The 13,623-nt window shown below is 40.0% G+C and overlaps 1 protein-coding gene across 1 annotated transcript; it reads left to right on the forward strand.

The window, feature by feature from the left end:
- Nucleotides 1-6,244: 6,244 nt before the first annotated feature.
- Nucleotides 6,245-8,297, forward strand: LOC132151249 (oxytocin receptor-like). The gene is made up of 2 exons (XM_059559360.1): nt 6,245-7,203; nt 8,014-8,297. The coding sequence occupies exons 1-2, from the start codon at nt 6,327-6,329 to the stop codon at nt 8,220-8,222; spliced, it is 1,086 nt and encodes a 361-aa protein (XP_059415343.1). The 5' UTR covers nt 6,245-6,326; the 3' UTR covers nt 8,223-8,297.
- Nucleotides 8,298-13,623: the final 5,326 nt, after the last annotated feature.

Genomic DNA, 13,623 nt, shown 5'->3' on the forward strand with positions numbered 1-13,623 from the left:
AACCATACAACATTACAGGAACACACATGTACAACACAACAACAAACAGACAATTACCAATTATAAAAGACAGTTATACCAGTGCCTCCACAGCTGTGACTGGTATCGCACGACACTTTCACTAGGATTTGCCAGTAACTTAATAATACCATTCTGAGAACCATCCAGTCGGCCAATAAATTTGTACATCAGATTTCTCAATAAAGCCTGAAAAGTATTGACTCTTGCCTTGCAAAACAATTCACTTGCACTACACCACCTAGGTTTTTGAAGCAATATTCGCATACAGTCATTATAAGCCACCTGAAGCTTATGCATGGTTGTCTTTTTAAACTTGGCCCACAATGGGGCAGTGTAGAGAGGAGTACAGTAGGCTTGAAAAAGCCTTATCTTAACATTGTCTAAACACATATAGAATTTTCTTGCTAACATGTTAGCTTGAGCATAAAGCATACGACACTGCCTATACATGTCATCATCATCAGACAATTGATCTGTGAGGAAGTGCCCCAGGTATTTTGTTTTATTACAAACACCTATCACTTTACCTGCCACATAAAACACTGGAAAGTTGAGGTCTTTATCCCCTTTTGTTCTGCATATCATGACAACACTCTTCTTAGCATTATACTGCACGTCATATTTGAACCCATAATCAGAACATATATTCAACAACTGTTGAAATCCAGCACTGCTAGGGGAAACAATACCCAGATCATCGGCATACATAAAATGATTTATTAAAACGTTACCAATCATACAACCTGTTTTGCCGCCTCTTAGTTGTTCTGATAAGTCATTCATATACAGGTTGAAAAGGGCCGGGGAGAGTAACCCCCCTTGTCTTACTCCATTACCAACACTAAACGGAGGGGAGACTCTATTTCCCCATCTGACCTGCATACTCTGGTTGGTTGCCAAGATTCTTATCATGCTGTCAGGCACGCCCCTTAGTTTCATTTTCAGGAACAACTTCCGATGATTGACTCGGTCAAAAGCTTTAGAGGCATCTATAAAACCAATTAGAACAGAGGAGTTTTGCCTCCTGTACACTTCAACTACTTCTTTCAAGGCATATATACACAAATCAGTACCATGTTTAGCCTTAAAGCCAAACTGGTTGTCTGTAGTTTCAATATACTCACTCAAACGATGTAATAAAATCCTCTCTAAAACTTTAGATAACACACTGGCTAGTGCGATTGGCCTATAATTCTCTACGCTTCCAACCTTGCCAGTCTTGTCTTTAATTACAGGCACAAGAGTAACGGCTAACATCGAGTCTGGTAACATTCCATGGGTCATAAAGCCATTAAAGCAAAAGGCAAGAAGAGCTGCAACCTTTGGACTTGCATACTTAAGGTGCTCTGCTGTGATTTATTCTGAGCCACTTGCTTTATTATCAGATAACTGAGAAATTGCTTGATGAACCTCATGAGTTGTGATTCCCAATATGTCTCTTTTGGCAATATTGCCCACTTTATAAGGATCACTATTGACGCAATTAAATAAAGCAGAGTAATGTTGCCTCCACAACTCCGTTATATTATCGACTCCAGAAACTCCCTCTATAGTGCATGGTAGCAGAGTATTAACCTTGTTTAGAGCTCTTACCTCCCTCCAAAAGTCAGTGGTATTATTACAAAGTAGCTTTTCAGCCAAAGAGTCTGCTCTCATGACTTGCTCGTATTTGCTAACATAACGAACTGCATATTTATACCTAGCATTAGTAATCTTTTTGAGGTCCAGGACAGGCCCCTGTCTGGGTCTACCAGCCAGAACCCAAGCTTTAAATGCCTCCTTGGCTTCCGCCCTATGTGCAGCCTCAAACTTATTCCAACCTGGCTTGATGTTATGTGCCTTATCAGAGCAAGTAAAGTATGATCTACTTGCCTCATACATAGCATCCACAATAGAATCATACATTGCACATAAAGCTTCAAAATGAGCATTGTCATTACAATTTACATTAGAGCACATAATTGCACTTTTTGGTAAATATACAATACTCAGAAGAACATCTGTTTTCCAACAATATAACAAAACATCCTCATTTGAGAGCTTAGCCCAATCCAGTTTAGCTTTACAAGCACTATTACCCACATTGGTCATTTCAGGAAGACTGTCAACATCAAGCAACATAACAAACGGGACATGATCAGACATGGACGTTTCATACAAGATTTTCATTGATCGCAAACAAGCATGGGCATCTGCAGTGCTAATACAATGATCAAGCCATGATGTTATATGCCAGGCTTCACTTATGTAAGAATAGCTATCTGCAGGTAACAACAATTGGCTGGATAATATAAGGTTATTGTCTTCACAGAACTGTAACATATGTTTAGCAAACGCTGAGCTTCTGTCTGAAAGATCAGCATTCATGTCACCAACCACATATACACTCATGGAATGATTATAATGAATAAAAGAATTTATAAAAGCAAGTCTATGCAAATATTCATCCTCATTCTGCTGACACTCATATGGTGTATATATGTTAAGAATAATAAACTCTCTATTGTTAACCTTTAACTGTACTGCAATGCACCAGTCAACTTCAAGCCTTATGACTTTTATCACTGAGTCCAATTTTTTTGTGCCAAAGGATAGCCACACCTCCTGCTATCCTTCCTCTCACTATTCCCATTGAGAGATCAGTTGTAGATTCACCAGCACCGTAGAAATTGTCTTTAAAAGAGTTCAATTTTTCCAAATCTTGTTTAGGTAAAAAAGTTTCCTGTAAACATAAAATTTCACAGTTTTGCATCAAGCTATCCACAACTACACGCCGAGCCCTGTCCCCTGCGCTGCTGCTGACACACAACCCCCGACAGTTATAAGATGCAATACGTATGGGAGAATTTAAGAGGACAGTGCTGCCATAGCCCTAACCGGCACAACCGCTCCAAGTGTTGAACTGGTTACACTACTACCACCCTTATGAAAATTAACCATGGTTTTACTACAAATAAAACCAAAAAACCATGGTTACTATAGTTAAACCATGGTAACCACAAATTAACCATGGTTTTGCTAAATTAACCATAGTTTAACCATGGTATTTGTAGTAAATCTGTGGTTATACAAATGGTAGTCAACACGCCAAAAAACCATGGGTTACTACAGTTTTACTATAATAAAACCATGGTTATTTTTCGTAAGGGCAGTCACTCCCGCCTTACGGGGCTCATAATATCGCCGCACAACAGAACCTTCAGGCCAGAGTTCGGGGTTGTACATCTCCGCGACTTCACTGCGTTCCACACACACTTTAAATGAACTGTATCTATTACTCACAGTGACAACCCGTTGACAGGTAACTTCACGGCCAAGCTTTTCTTTAAGATAGTTAGCCAGCGTCTCTGCGTCAAGGTCTGGAGAGAATTTGGTAGCAAAAACACTTACCATCTTCGTCCGAACCACTTTTATATTTCCTTGCGCACCCGTGCCAACAATAGGCTTAGATATCCTCCACTCTGGTTTGTCTGCACGCTCTTTTCCCCCTGTGTGTGCTTCCTCATTCTTCGGCCCTGTTTCACAACATAGCTCCATTTTGGTGAATCTGGCACTGCCGCAGTCCCTCCAGGGCATACAGCTGCGCCCACATCAATAGATTAGAAAAGACAATTTTAAGTTTAAAAGTAAAAAAATATATTTTCTTTCCACCTAATAATAGCTCTGGGATTAGAAACTGAAATGTCTTAAATTGTCCCAACCTGATGGCTTTTTCTTCTCTGTTCTACAGAATAATTAAGAACAGCAGTTATAGTAAAAACTATAGAAAACACTCATGCCTCTACATTTTCATCTTTCTCACCAGCCTCTGTCTCCTGGCTTGCTGTTCCCTACTCTCTTTCTGTCACTTGTGCCTCTACATTTCCCTCTTTTTCTTCCTCTATCTCCATCTCCTCATCTGATCTATTACTTTTCACCCTCTGTCCGTCTAGGAACAAGGCACAATTTACTATTTCAGCATTAATCTATTATTTTAACCATCACTACTACTCTTGCACCTAATTAATAAGTCCACCTTAAATATTGATACAAAACATTAAACAACTGATACACTGGAATATAGTGATTAATATTATTATTACTGTTGTAGTTGTTGTTGTCTAGAATAGAACACCTTTGCAATGTAAACAAAGGACAGGCTACATTTGTTATTCATCTCCTTCACACTGCACTTTGATGTCAGGTCAGGTGTATTATTCATTTTATATTGACATTAATATTTCTACATTTATTTCCAGCGAGATATTATTGAGTTTACAGGCTAAAGTGGTCTTGCTGTTGTAAACACTGTTGCTATTGTAGAAAAAAATATATTTGTGTCACATTTAAAATATAATTATATTTTAATTAATTTTCTGAATTGTTTTTATTTTCATTATGATAATTCAGAGAATGGGAAAATCTGAATAAGCCTTACCAGTGTTGTGATAATTGTTTTTAAGGCACTCTACGTGTAAAAAAAAAAAAAAAAAAAACTTTAATATAATAGTTTAGTCAAATAACATAAAAAGACCAGACCCCTCGATCAGGGGCATCATGCATTCATGATTTTTGAGGGGGCACTTTTTTTTTTGGGGGGGGGGGGGGGGGTAGCTATAAGTCATGCTACGAAAGCACTGTATAACTGATAAAGGCTTATGTTTTATTTATCAATTTTTCCTATTTATTCAAAACAATTCCAAACATGCTTAATATATCAGGAAATATCTCGATTCTCAAACATGTTTAAGTAAACGCGTTTTGCACCTTTATAGATTATTTGATCAATAAATGGAAAAGTAGTGTAATCTATTAACTACACATAAAAACCCGACTTTTTACTTAAGTGCCATATCATGCCATAAAATCTTTTTAGTACAACTGAATTTGCAATATTGCAAATATTGTAAGTTACTTATTTTAACACTTTCATTTTACAGGGAGTAAAGAACATTTACATTATCAAAGAACATTTTCATTCAGTCTAGCCAGAGTTCAGGCACTCTCAAAAACTCCCATTAAAATCACTTTACATTACATTATGCACATCTGCACTTTTGTTGTTTCTGATGAGAGAATTCGCTAAATAATTCAGCCAGTGAGCAAGTTAACAAAACACCGCATTTCAGTGATGACTCTTCTGCGCGTCTCTGATTGGCCATTGCATTCATAAGCGCAACAGAATCGTTTCTGATTGGTTATCATGAATCGTTGTACGAACGCATCTGTCTCTGGCTCAGCGCCAGCCAGCGAACGCAGATTTGAATTTAGAAGCTGATGCTGTGCACTGAACTATCTAATCACACCGCTGTGATTGTATAAAATATATAAAAAAATATTACTCGGTTTGGAAGCTGCATTTAAAATCCACTTGGCTCAGAAATCTGATGGGGCACGTGCTCCCTCACTTTGAATGGGCATGACGCCTCTGCCCTCGATGCCTGTGAAACGTTTCTCCCTCAAACAGCAAGCTAATGTTACTTCTACACTACAGGCTACACACAGCAATATAAACAACATATCTGCATGTTCTCACATCACATCTTTCTTGTAAAATAATAATAAGTAAATAAACATCAAAATCACTTCGCTGAGAATGAAACACCTCTTACCAACTTGTTGAAAATATCCTCTGGCAATTAAAACATGTGTGTGCGTCATGACGAATCGTCCCGGTCGGATGAGGTCATCGTCGTCAGGTGAAAGGTCATCCTGTGGGTCATTTTATTGACGGCTAAATTATTATTCAGAAATTTTACTAATATTTAGATTGGGCATGGGCAGACATTCACAAAAGGGTATGTTATGACAAAAAAAATTTGAGGAAATTTTGTTTTGATAAAAGGGCACTTTGGCCACCAAGGGGCAAAGGGGAAGGTGCTCAAGCACTCAACGCCCCCCCACCCTCTGTACGTGCCTGAACTTTAATATGGTTCCCAAATTATAATTGTTGCAACTGATCGGTTATAACCACTTAAGCAATGAAATGGAGATAACCTATGTTGGCTACATTATAAACACAACTCTATCTGGAAGGTCCTGAGTAAATATTTATTAAGCAAAACTGCCAGAACGAATGTCTTTGTAAAAGAACATATAGTCCATAATTTCAGCTTGTGGATTTCAGAATGCCATCTTATGCTCCTATTTGTATGAAGGACCCTCCCCCATCCATCAGAGCAAAATATAAATCCTCTAGTCTCCGCTCACACTCTCTCACACACACACACACACACACACTATAGATGCGCAGACGCGTGCCGGTCTTGTGCGCACTGGGACAGTTAAACTGCACCCACTGAACTTGAGCTTAAGATATTAAGAAAATGTCTATCCTTACATTAAACTTAAGCAATGCAACTTTGGAGATAGAAGCCACCAGAGACGAACCCCGGAACGAGCATTTAGCTCAAATCGAGATCGCGCTGCTGAGCGTCATCTTTCTCTGCGCATCAGCTCTGAACTTTGGTCTGCTGCTGGTTTTGTGGAAGAAGAGACAGCAGATGTCCAGGATGCGCGTGTTTGTGACCCATCTCTGTTTGGCGGACCTGGTGGTCGCCTTTTTCCAGGTGTGTCCACAGTTGATGTGGGACATAACAGACCGTTTCATTGGTCCTGACCTCGTATGCCGTTTGGTCAAGTATCTGCAGGTCGTCGGCATGTTCGCCTCCACTTATATGATAGTTGTAATGACTCTTGATCGTTATCAGGCGATCTGCAACCCCATGGTTACTTTCCAAAGACGGCGCGCGCGCTGGAACCTGCCCGTGTGCGTCGCATGGCTCCTGTCATTCGTCTTCAGCCTCCCGCAACTGTTTATTTTCTCCAGGGTTCAGATCGCCCCGGGTGTCTACGACTGCTGGGCAGAGTTCATTCAGCCCTGGGGACCTAAAGCGTACGTGACGTGGACGACGTTGGTGATATTTCTGGTGCCAATCGTAACTGTGACGGTGTTCCAGGTGCGCATCTGCCGGGCGCTCCAGATCAATCTGTACCTGAAGACCCAGCAGCAGCAGCAAGGAGGTGATGGCGGACACACGCACCCTCTTTCCTCCAGAACCAGCAACGTGGCATCGGTGTCTAAGTCTCGGATTAAGACCGTGAAGATGACGGTGGTGATCGTGCTCTCCTACACCGTGTGCTGGGCTCCGTTCTTCACCGTTCAGCTGTGGTCTGTGTGGGACGCGGACGCTCCGACTGAGAGTAAGAGAAAGTCTACTAACAAACACTGTTGTGTTGGCTCTTTAAGTGTTAATATAACACTGTGCCGTCTTAATCTAACCTACATGTAAAATGCTTAAGATACTTTAGCTTATGCCTTTATAAAAATAACAGGGCTGATGCAAGGTGACACAAGTTTATTTTTTATTTTTTTTTGGGGGGGGGGGGGGGGGGTGCTAATATTCCTGTTTACCTTCTCCTACTGACCAACTTAACAAAATATAAAATAAAGTGATGAAAAGCAGGAGAACCTTGAATTTCACACCCTGAATGATGGTGTTTTATCATCATTATTTAAATATTTGTAGACCTATATTATTTTTAATCACTGTGAGAGTTATTATGTAATGTCTTCTTTCTAAACTGATCCTCAAGCACGTTCTCCCATCACCACTGCTGCCACGTGAAATAAGTGTTGTATGTATAGATCACCACACTAAAGACAGAGGCGTGTGCTGAGATTCACGTCGAATATTAACATGACAGAAGTAGTGCTGCACCTTCCACCAAATCATTTTAATGAACCAAAGAAATAAAAGCGATCCATCTCTATTATATTGAATATATATTTATATTTTAAACATGGGTAGCCTACCTGTACTTATGGGTGATTCTGAAACTGATGCCATCCCTGTAACTCATTTCTGATTGAAGATGTTGCAGTTTCCCCACTCTCTCCTACATGTTACACAAAGCTATGCTCAATCAATATAAAATGTTTAGGGATATTTATTAAGAATGTATTCAAATGTAATGACTGCTATCTAACCTATATATATATTTATATTTCAGCTGTAACCTTCACCATCCTCATGTTGCTGGCAAGCCTGAACAGTGTTGCCAATCCGTGTATCTACCTGCTTTTCACCGTGAAGTCCCCCAGACTGTTGCGAACTCTCCTGTGCATGAAACACACAGACATGAAGGAGTCACTACCTGAGGAGGCTACGATGGTCAGCTCTCTGTATCTGAGCTTTAAAAGCCAATCTGACATACGATGAAAATGAAACAACACAATACAAATGTCCAAATGCGATGAACATACCATATTAGTATTCTTCAAACTACTAAGGAGTATAATGGTCAGTCACTTAGTGATTTTTATTATTTCTGTTATTTAACTGTACATAACAAGCAGGGAATTGCTCACAGTGTGTACACAGTGGTGTACGAAATACAGTGTCTTTAAATACTGTAAAAAACATCTTACTGCTGGTGTGCCAGAGGCAAGCCTCCGTTACACCTACTCAGCATCCATTTTCGCATCTTTCGAATCGAAACCCATCACATGACTGCTCGTTTACCTCGCAAACCGGAGCGCAAGCCCGATCCTGCGTAAGATGATATAAATTAAGCCCGAACCCGACTGAACCCGTCGGGTCCTGTCGGGTTCGGGCAAAGATCTTCAGCTCTAAAGCACACCAACACCATGGTCATTTAACCAACTTTTGTTGCTTTTGGCAGTGTGGGCAGTTGCCAAATCCTGTCAGCCTGTCAATGTAAAGTTGTCAAATTTAAAGGGAAACGATCATGTAAATAGAACATGCATATGGTTCACCACTGTATATATCACAGTACCACATCAGCACAGTACTTCTGTGTAAATTAAATCACTAGGCATCTGATTGTGGAGTTGTCTCTATATATTGAAGCATATCAAATTCAGATAAATGTTTACATTTAATTAACATTATGCTAATTTACCTCTCGCCTACCCTCCACCACTGAAATTTATTTTTTCTTTAAAAACTGGTTCGTCACTTAGTGATTTTTATTATTATTTCTGTTATTTAACTGTACATAACAAGCAGGGAATTGCTCACAGTGTGTACACAGTGGTGTACAAAATACAGTGTCTTTAAATACTGTAAAAAACATTTGACTGCTGGTGTGGTGGATATTGTAATGAAAATGCCTGTAAATGTTCACTGTTATGTGTATCAATAAAGTGCTTTACTTTTCTGAAACATTTGGCATTGGAATCTAAAAGTCTAAAAGGTATGTTTATAATTTAGCTTGAAAAGGTGAGATATGACTAACAGCAGAATTTAGCCATGTGTGGAGAGAAACAAAGACCTAACTACAGGCGCATCTCAGAAAATTAAAATGTCGTGGAAAAGTTCATTAATTTCAGTAATTCAACTCAGTAAGTGAAACTCGCGTATTAAATCAATTCAGTGCACACAGACTGAAGTAGTTTAAGCCTTTGGTTCTTTTAATTGTGATGATTTTGGCTCACATTTAACAAAAACCCACCAATTCACTATCTCAACAAATTAGAATACTTCATAAGACCAATAAAAAAAGATTTTTAGTGAATTGTTGGCCTTCTGGTAAGTATGTTCATTTACTGTACATGTACTCAATACTTGGTAGGGGCTCCTTTTGCTTTAATTACTGCCTCAATTCGGCGTGGCATGGAGGTGTTCAGTTTGTGGCACTGCTGAGGTGGTATGGAAGCCCAGGTTTCTTGGACAGTGGCCTTCAGCTCATCTGCATTGTTTGGTCTCTTGTTTCTCATTTCTCTCTTGACAATAGCACATAGATTCTCTCTGGGGTTCAGGTGTGGTGAGTTTGCTGGCCAGTCAAGCACATTAGAGCTGTAATCGGGCCATAAAAGTTAGGCCCGACAGGTTTTGGCCTGAGCCCGACAAGTACATTTTGATTGACAGCTTTATAAAAGCCCGAACCCGTTTACAGCCCGACATTATTCAGATGTGCGGACACACATATCTCTTGCCTTTTGTCAAGAATGAGTCATTTATACGTTTTAACACAATTTATTCATAACTAACGTAGACTAGACCACTTGGAAGTTGTAATAAAGAAATAAAATAAGTCCTCTGTGACATCTTAGCACTCTAAATAGACATAGGCTCATTTAGCCTATAAATAGACCAACGCACCAATAAAAACAAGCCTTTTTTTAACAAATCAAATTAAGATAAATTTTAAATTAAGTTGGGTATTTGGCAATAACGAAATTAAGATAAAGGCTCCGCCAGATTTTCTTCACCACTAGCAGCTGACATTTAATAAAAGAATAATGCCAACATTAGCGTAAATACTCTGTCCACATTATGCATTTAAGACTCAATTAAGTCGTGGCCTAATGGTTAGAGAGTCGGACTCCCAATTGAAAGGTTGTGAGTTCGAGTCCCGGGCTGGCAGGAATTGTGGGTGGGGGGAGTGCATGTACAGTTCTCTCTCCACCTTCAATACCACGACTTAGGTGTCCTTGAGCAAGGCATCGAACCCCCAACTGCTCCCCGGGCGCCGCAGCATAAATGGCTGCCCACTGCTCCGGGTGTGTGCTCACAGTGTGTGTGTGTGTTCACTGCTCTGTGTGTGTGCATTTCGGATGGGTTAAATGCAGAGCACAAATTCTGAGTATGGGTCACCATACTTGGCTGAATGTCACTTCACACTTCAATAAAAAAAAATTAATATTTAGTTATCATTTGAAAAACCTTTACTCACAGAGATTAGGCTAAGCCTAGGCCTACATGTTTTTGTGGAGGAAAATGATTGAATCCACTGTAGATGGCTGAAGCGCGTTCCTGCGCTCACTGATGGTGCGTCATTATTCACTCATTATTCTCATTATAGACATGGTCAAAACTTTCCACACCTCAGACTTTGCTTTAGTTGCTGGTGCAACCAAAACGTAATCACCAGAGGGAAGCCTCCGTTACACCTACTCTGCATCCATTTTCGCATCTTTCTCACGCTACTCGAAACCCATCACATGACTGCTTGTTTACCTCGCAAACCGGAGCGCAAGCCCGATCCTGCATAAGATGATATAAATTAAGCCCGAACCCGACTGGGGTTCCATTGGGTCCCGTCGGGTTGGGGCAAAGATCTTCAGCTCTAAAGCACACCAACACCATGGTCATTTAACCAACTTTTGTTGCTTTTGGCAGTGTGGGCAGGTGCCAAATCCTGCTGGAAAATGAAATCAGCATCTTCAAAAAGCTGGTCAGCAGAAGGAAGCATGAAGCGCTCCAAAATGTCTTGATGAACGGTTGTAGTGACTTTGGTTTTCAAAAAACACAATGGACCAACACCAGCAGATGACATTGCACACCAAATCATCACAGACTGTGGAAACTCAACACTGGACTTCAAGCAACTTGGGCTATGAGCTTCTCCACCCTTCCTCTGTACTCTAGGACCTTGGTTTCCAAATGAAATACAAAACTTGCTCTCATCTGAAAAGAGGACCTTGGACCACTGGGCAACAGTCCATTTATTTTTCTCCTTAGCCCAGGTAAGACGCCTCTGACTTTGTCTGTGGTTCAGCAAATTCCTTGACACGTCTGTGTGTGGTGGCTCTTGATGCCTTGACCCCAGCCTCAGTCCATTCCTTGTGAAGTTCACTCAAATTCTTGAATCGATTTTGCTTGACAATCCTCATAAAGCTGCAGTTCTCTCGGTTGGTTGTGCATTTTTTTCTTCCATACCTTTTTCTTCCACTAAACTTTGTTAACATGCTTGGATACAGCACTCTGTGAACAGCCAGCTTCTTTGGCAATGAATGTTTGTGGCTACCCTCCTTGTGAAGGGTGTTAATGATTGTCTTCTGGACAACTGTCAGATCAGCAGTCTTCCTCAGGCCATCCTTAAAAATATTCTTGTTTGCCGTAACCCGAACCCACCCTGTCAATTTTGGACCGACTAAATTTATTTATTTATTTTTTGCTTTTAGTCCGACCGACTTGCCGATTGTAAATTTGCGTTAAGACCGACCAATTTTTTTTACTCTTCAAACAACTAATACAAAATCAATAAAATAATATTAATTATATTTAAGTATTGTAAATATATAAATGTTTCCTAGGCCTACATACAAACGAAGGCTATCTTCCTTAATTAAAAAAAAAAACGTGACGTCATCTATGTTTACACTATTGTTTAACGGATGTCACACTATAGCCTGTGCGTTCGCTTAGTCTCATACTCTCACTCACTGTCAGAGTCAACGGTTCACGCTTGGTAATGATGGCTGCGGCTGCAGTAAACAAAATGTTCACGGTCACTGTTCAAAGTCATACGTGTTCGGGCACCATATTACATCTAAAAAAATGCATTAAAACAGCTCGACACCGCTTCAACTTGGCACGAAGTTCTGGAAAAACTGTGCCCAGATATTTTCTCATCCTTTCTCCTGTCTAGTCTAAAACCGTGACCTTGTCGACTGTCACTTTATGTTCGAAAATCTATTGCACGAATCGATTGGACCAACCAACACAAGTTTCGAAAACGAAAATAGGAAATTTATTTTAACGACCTTCTCTCGGAGCGCTTTTTTTTTTTGGAACACGCGTCAAACAGCAACTGCAGCTTCGGACACACACGCATAACAGCAAATAATACTTCTGCACAATGTTTCTCTTTTTACAACAGAAATGTGAATTCTGCCGGTATTCAGACAGTCTCTAGAATCGCCTAGGGCTGTCAAAATAGCTGAAAAACTAAATTCGAATTTTTAAAATGCATAATTTCACTTAGGGTGAAGAAAAGCTTTTTTTCTCGTGCGCCACTGATAAAGATCAAGTATACTTCGGCCATCTGCACACTGCCTGCATTATGTCCTTTTTGTCATCTGCGTGCGGGCATTTTTTGAGACCGCGCGGATGGTGAGCGTACACACGATGAAAGATGAGACAGCAGCTACTGCGTGTCGAGCTCGTCCACCTTTGAAAGTTGTGTAAACACGGCTGTGCGCGCGGCGAGATGGAATGGAACACTGACTGTGAAGTACCGGGGCTCATAAGGCAGCTTGCGTAATGCACACCTAAAATTCGAATGCAACATTTTTGCATTCGAATGTGGATTTTTATTTTAAATTCGACAAATATTCGAAATTTGATTTTTTTTTTTGTGACAGCCCTAGAATCGCCTATGCGATTCTATGTTGTTGTTGACATTTCTAATCGTAAACACAGCCATGTTGAAGCCTGCAGTAAATGTTTTGCATTGTGGCAATCCACTCTGCTTTTTTTTCCCGAAAATGTTGCACTCCTGTTTGTCATTGTGCACGTAACTTCACGCCAATAAATCATCAGAAATATTGGTCTTTACATTCGTCCTGCCTGTTGTCCGTGGATTTACCTATATTTGGTGTTATTTGCTGTATAAAAATTATTTAACATGCAAAATCGATTTTACAATCTATTCAATGAACACGTCACTCAAATCAAACAGGATTTTTTTTTCACAAAAGTGACAATCTAAGAAAGCAAAGTAAACAGTCTCTCATTTGTAGGATGCATTGATACCTAGCGGTGCAAGTAAAACTATATAACAGTACCTCATTTTTTTGCTTCTCACCTGCAAATTCATGCAATAAACATGTTTTTGACAAAGATTTTAATTTGTTTGTGGTATATAGACTGC

This window comes from Carassius carassius, chromosome 10 (genome assembly GCF_963082965.1).
Source record: "Carassius carassius chromosome 10, fCarCar2.1, whole genome shotgun sequence".
NCBI lineage: Eukaryota > Metazoa > Chordata > Actinopteri > Cypriniformes > Cyprinidae > Carassius > Carassius carassius.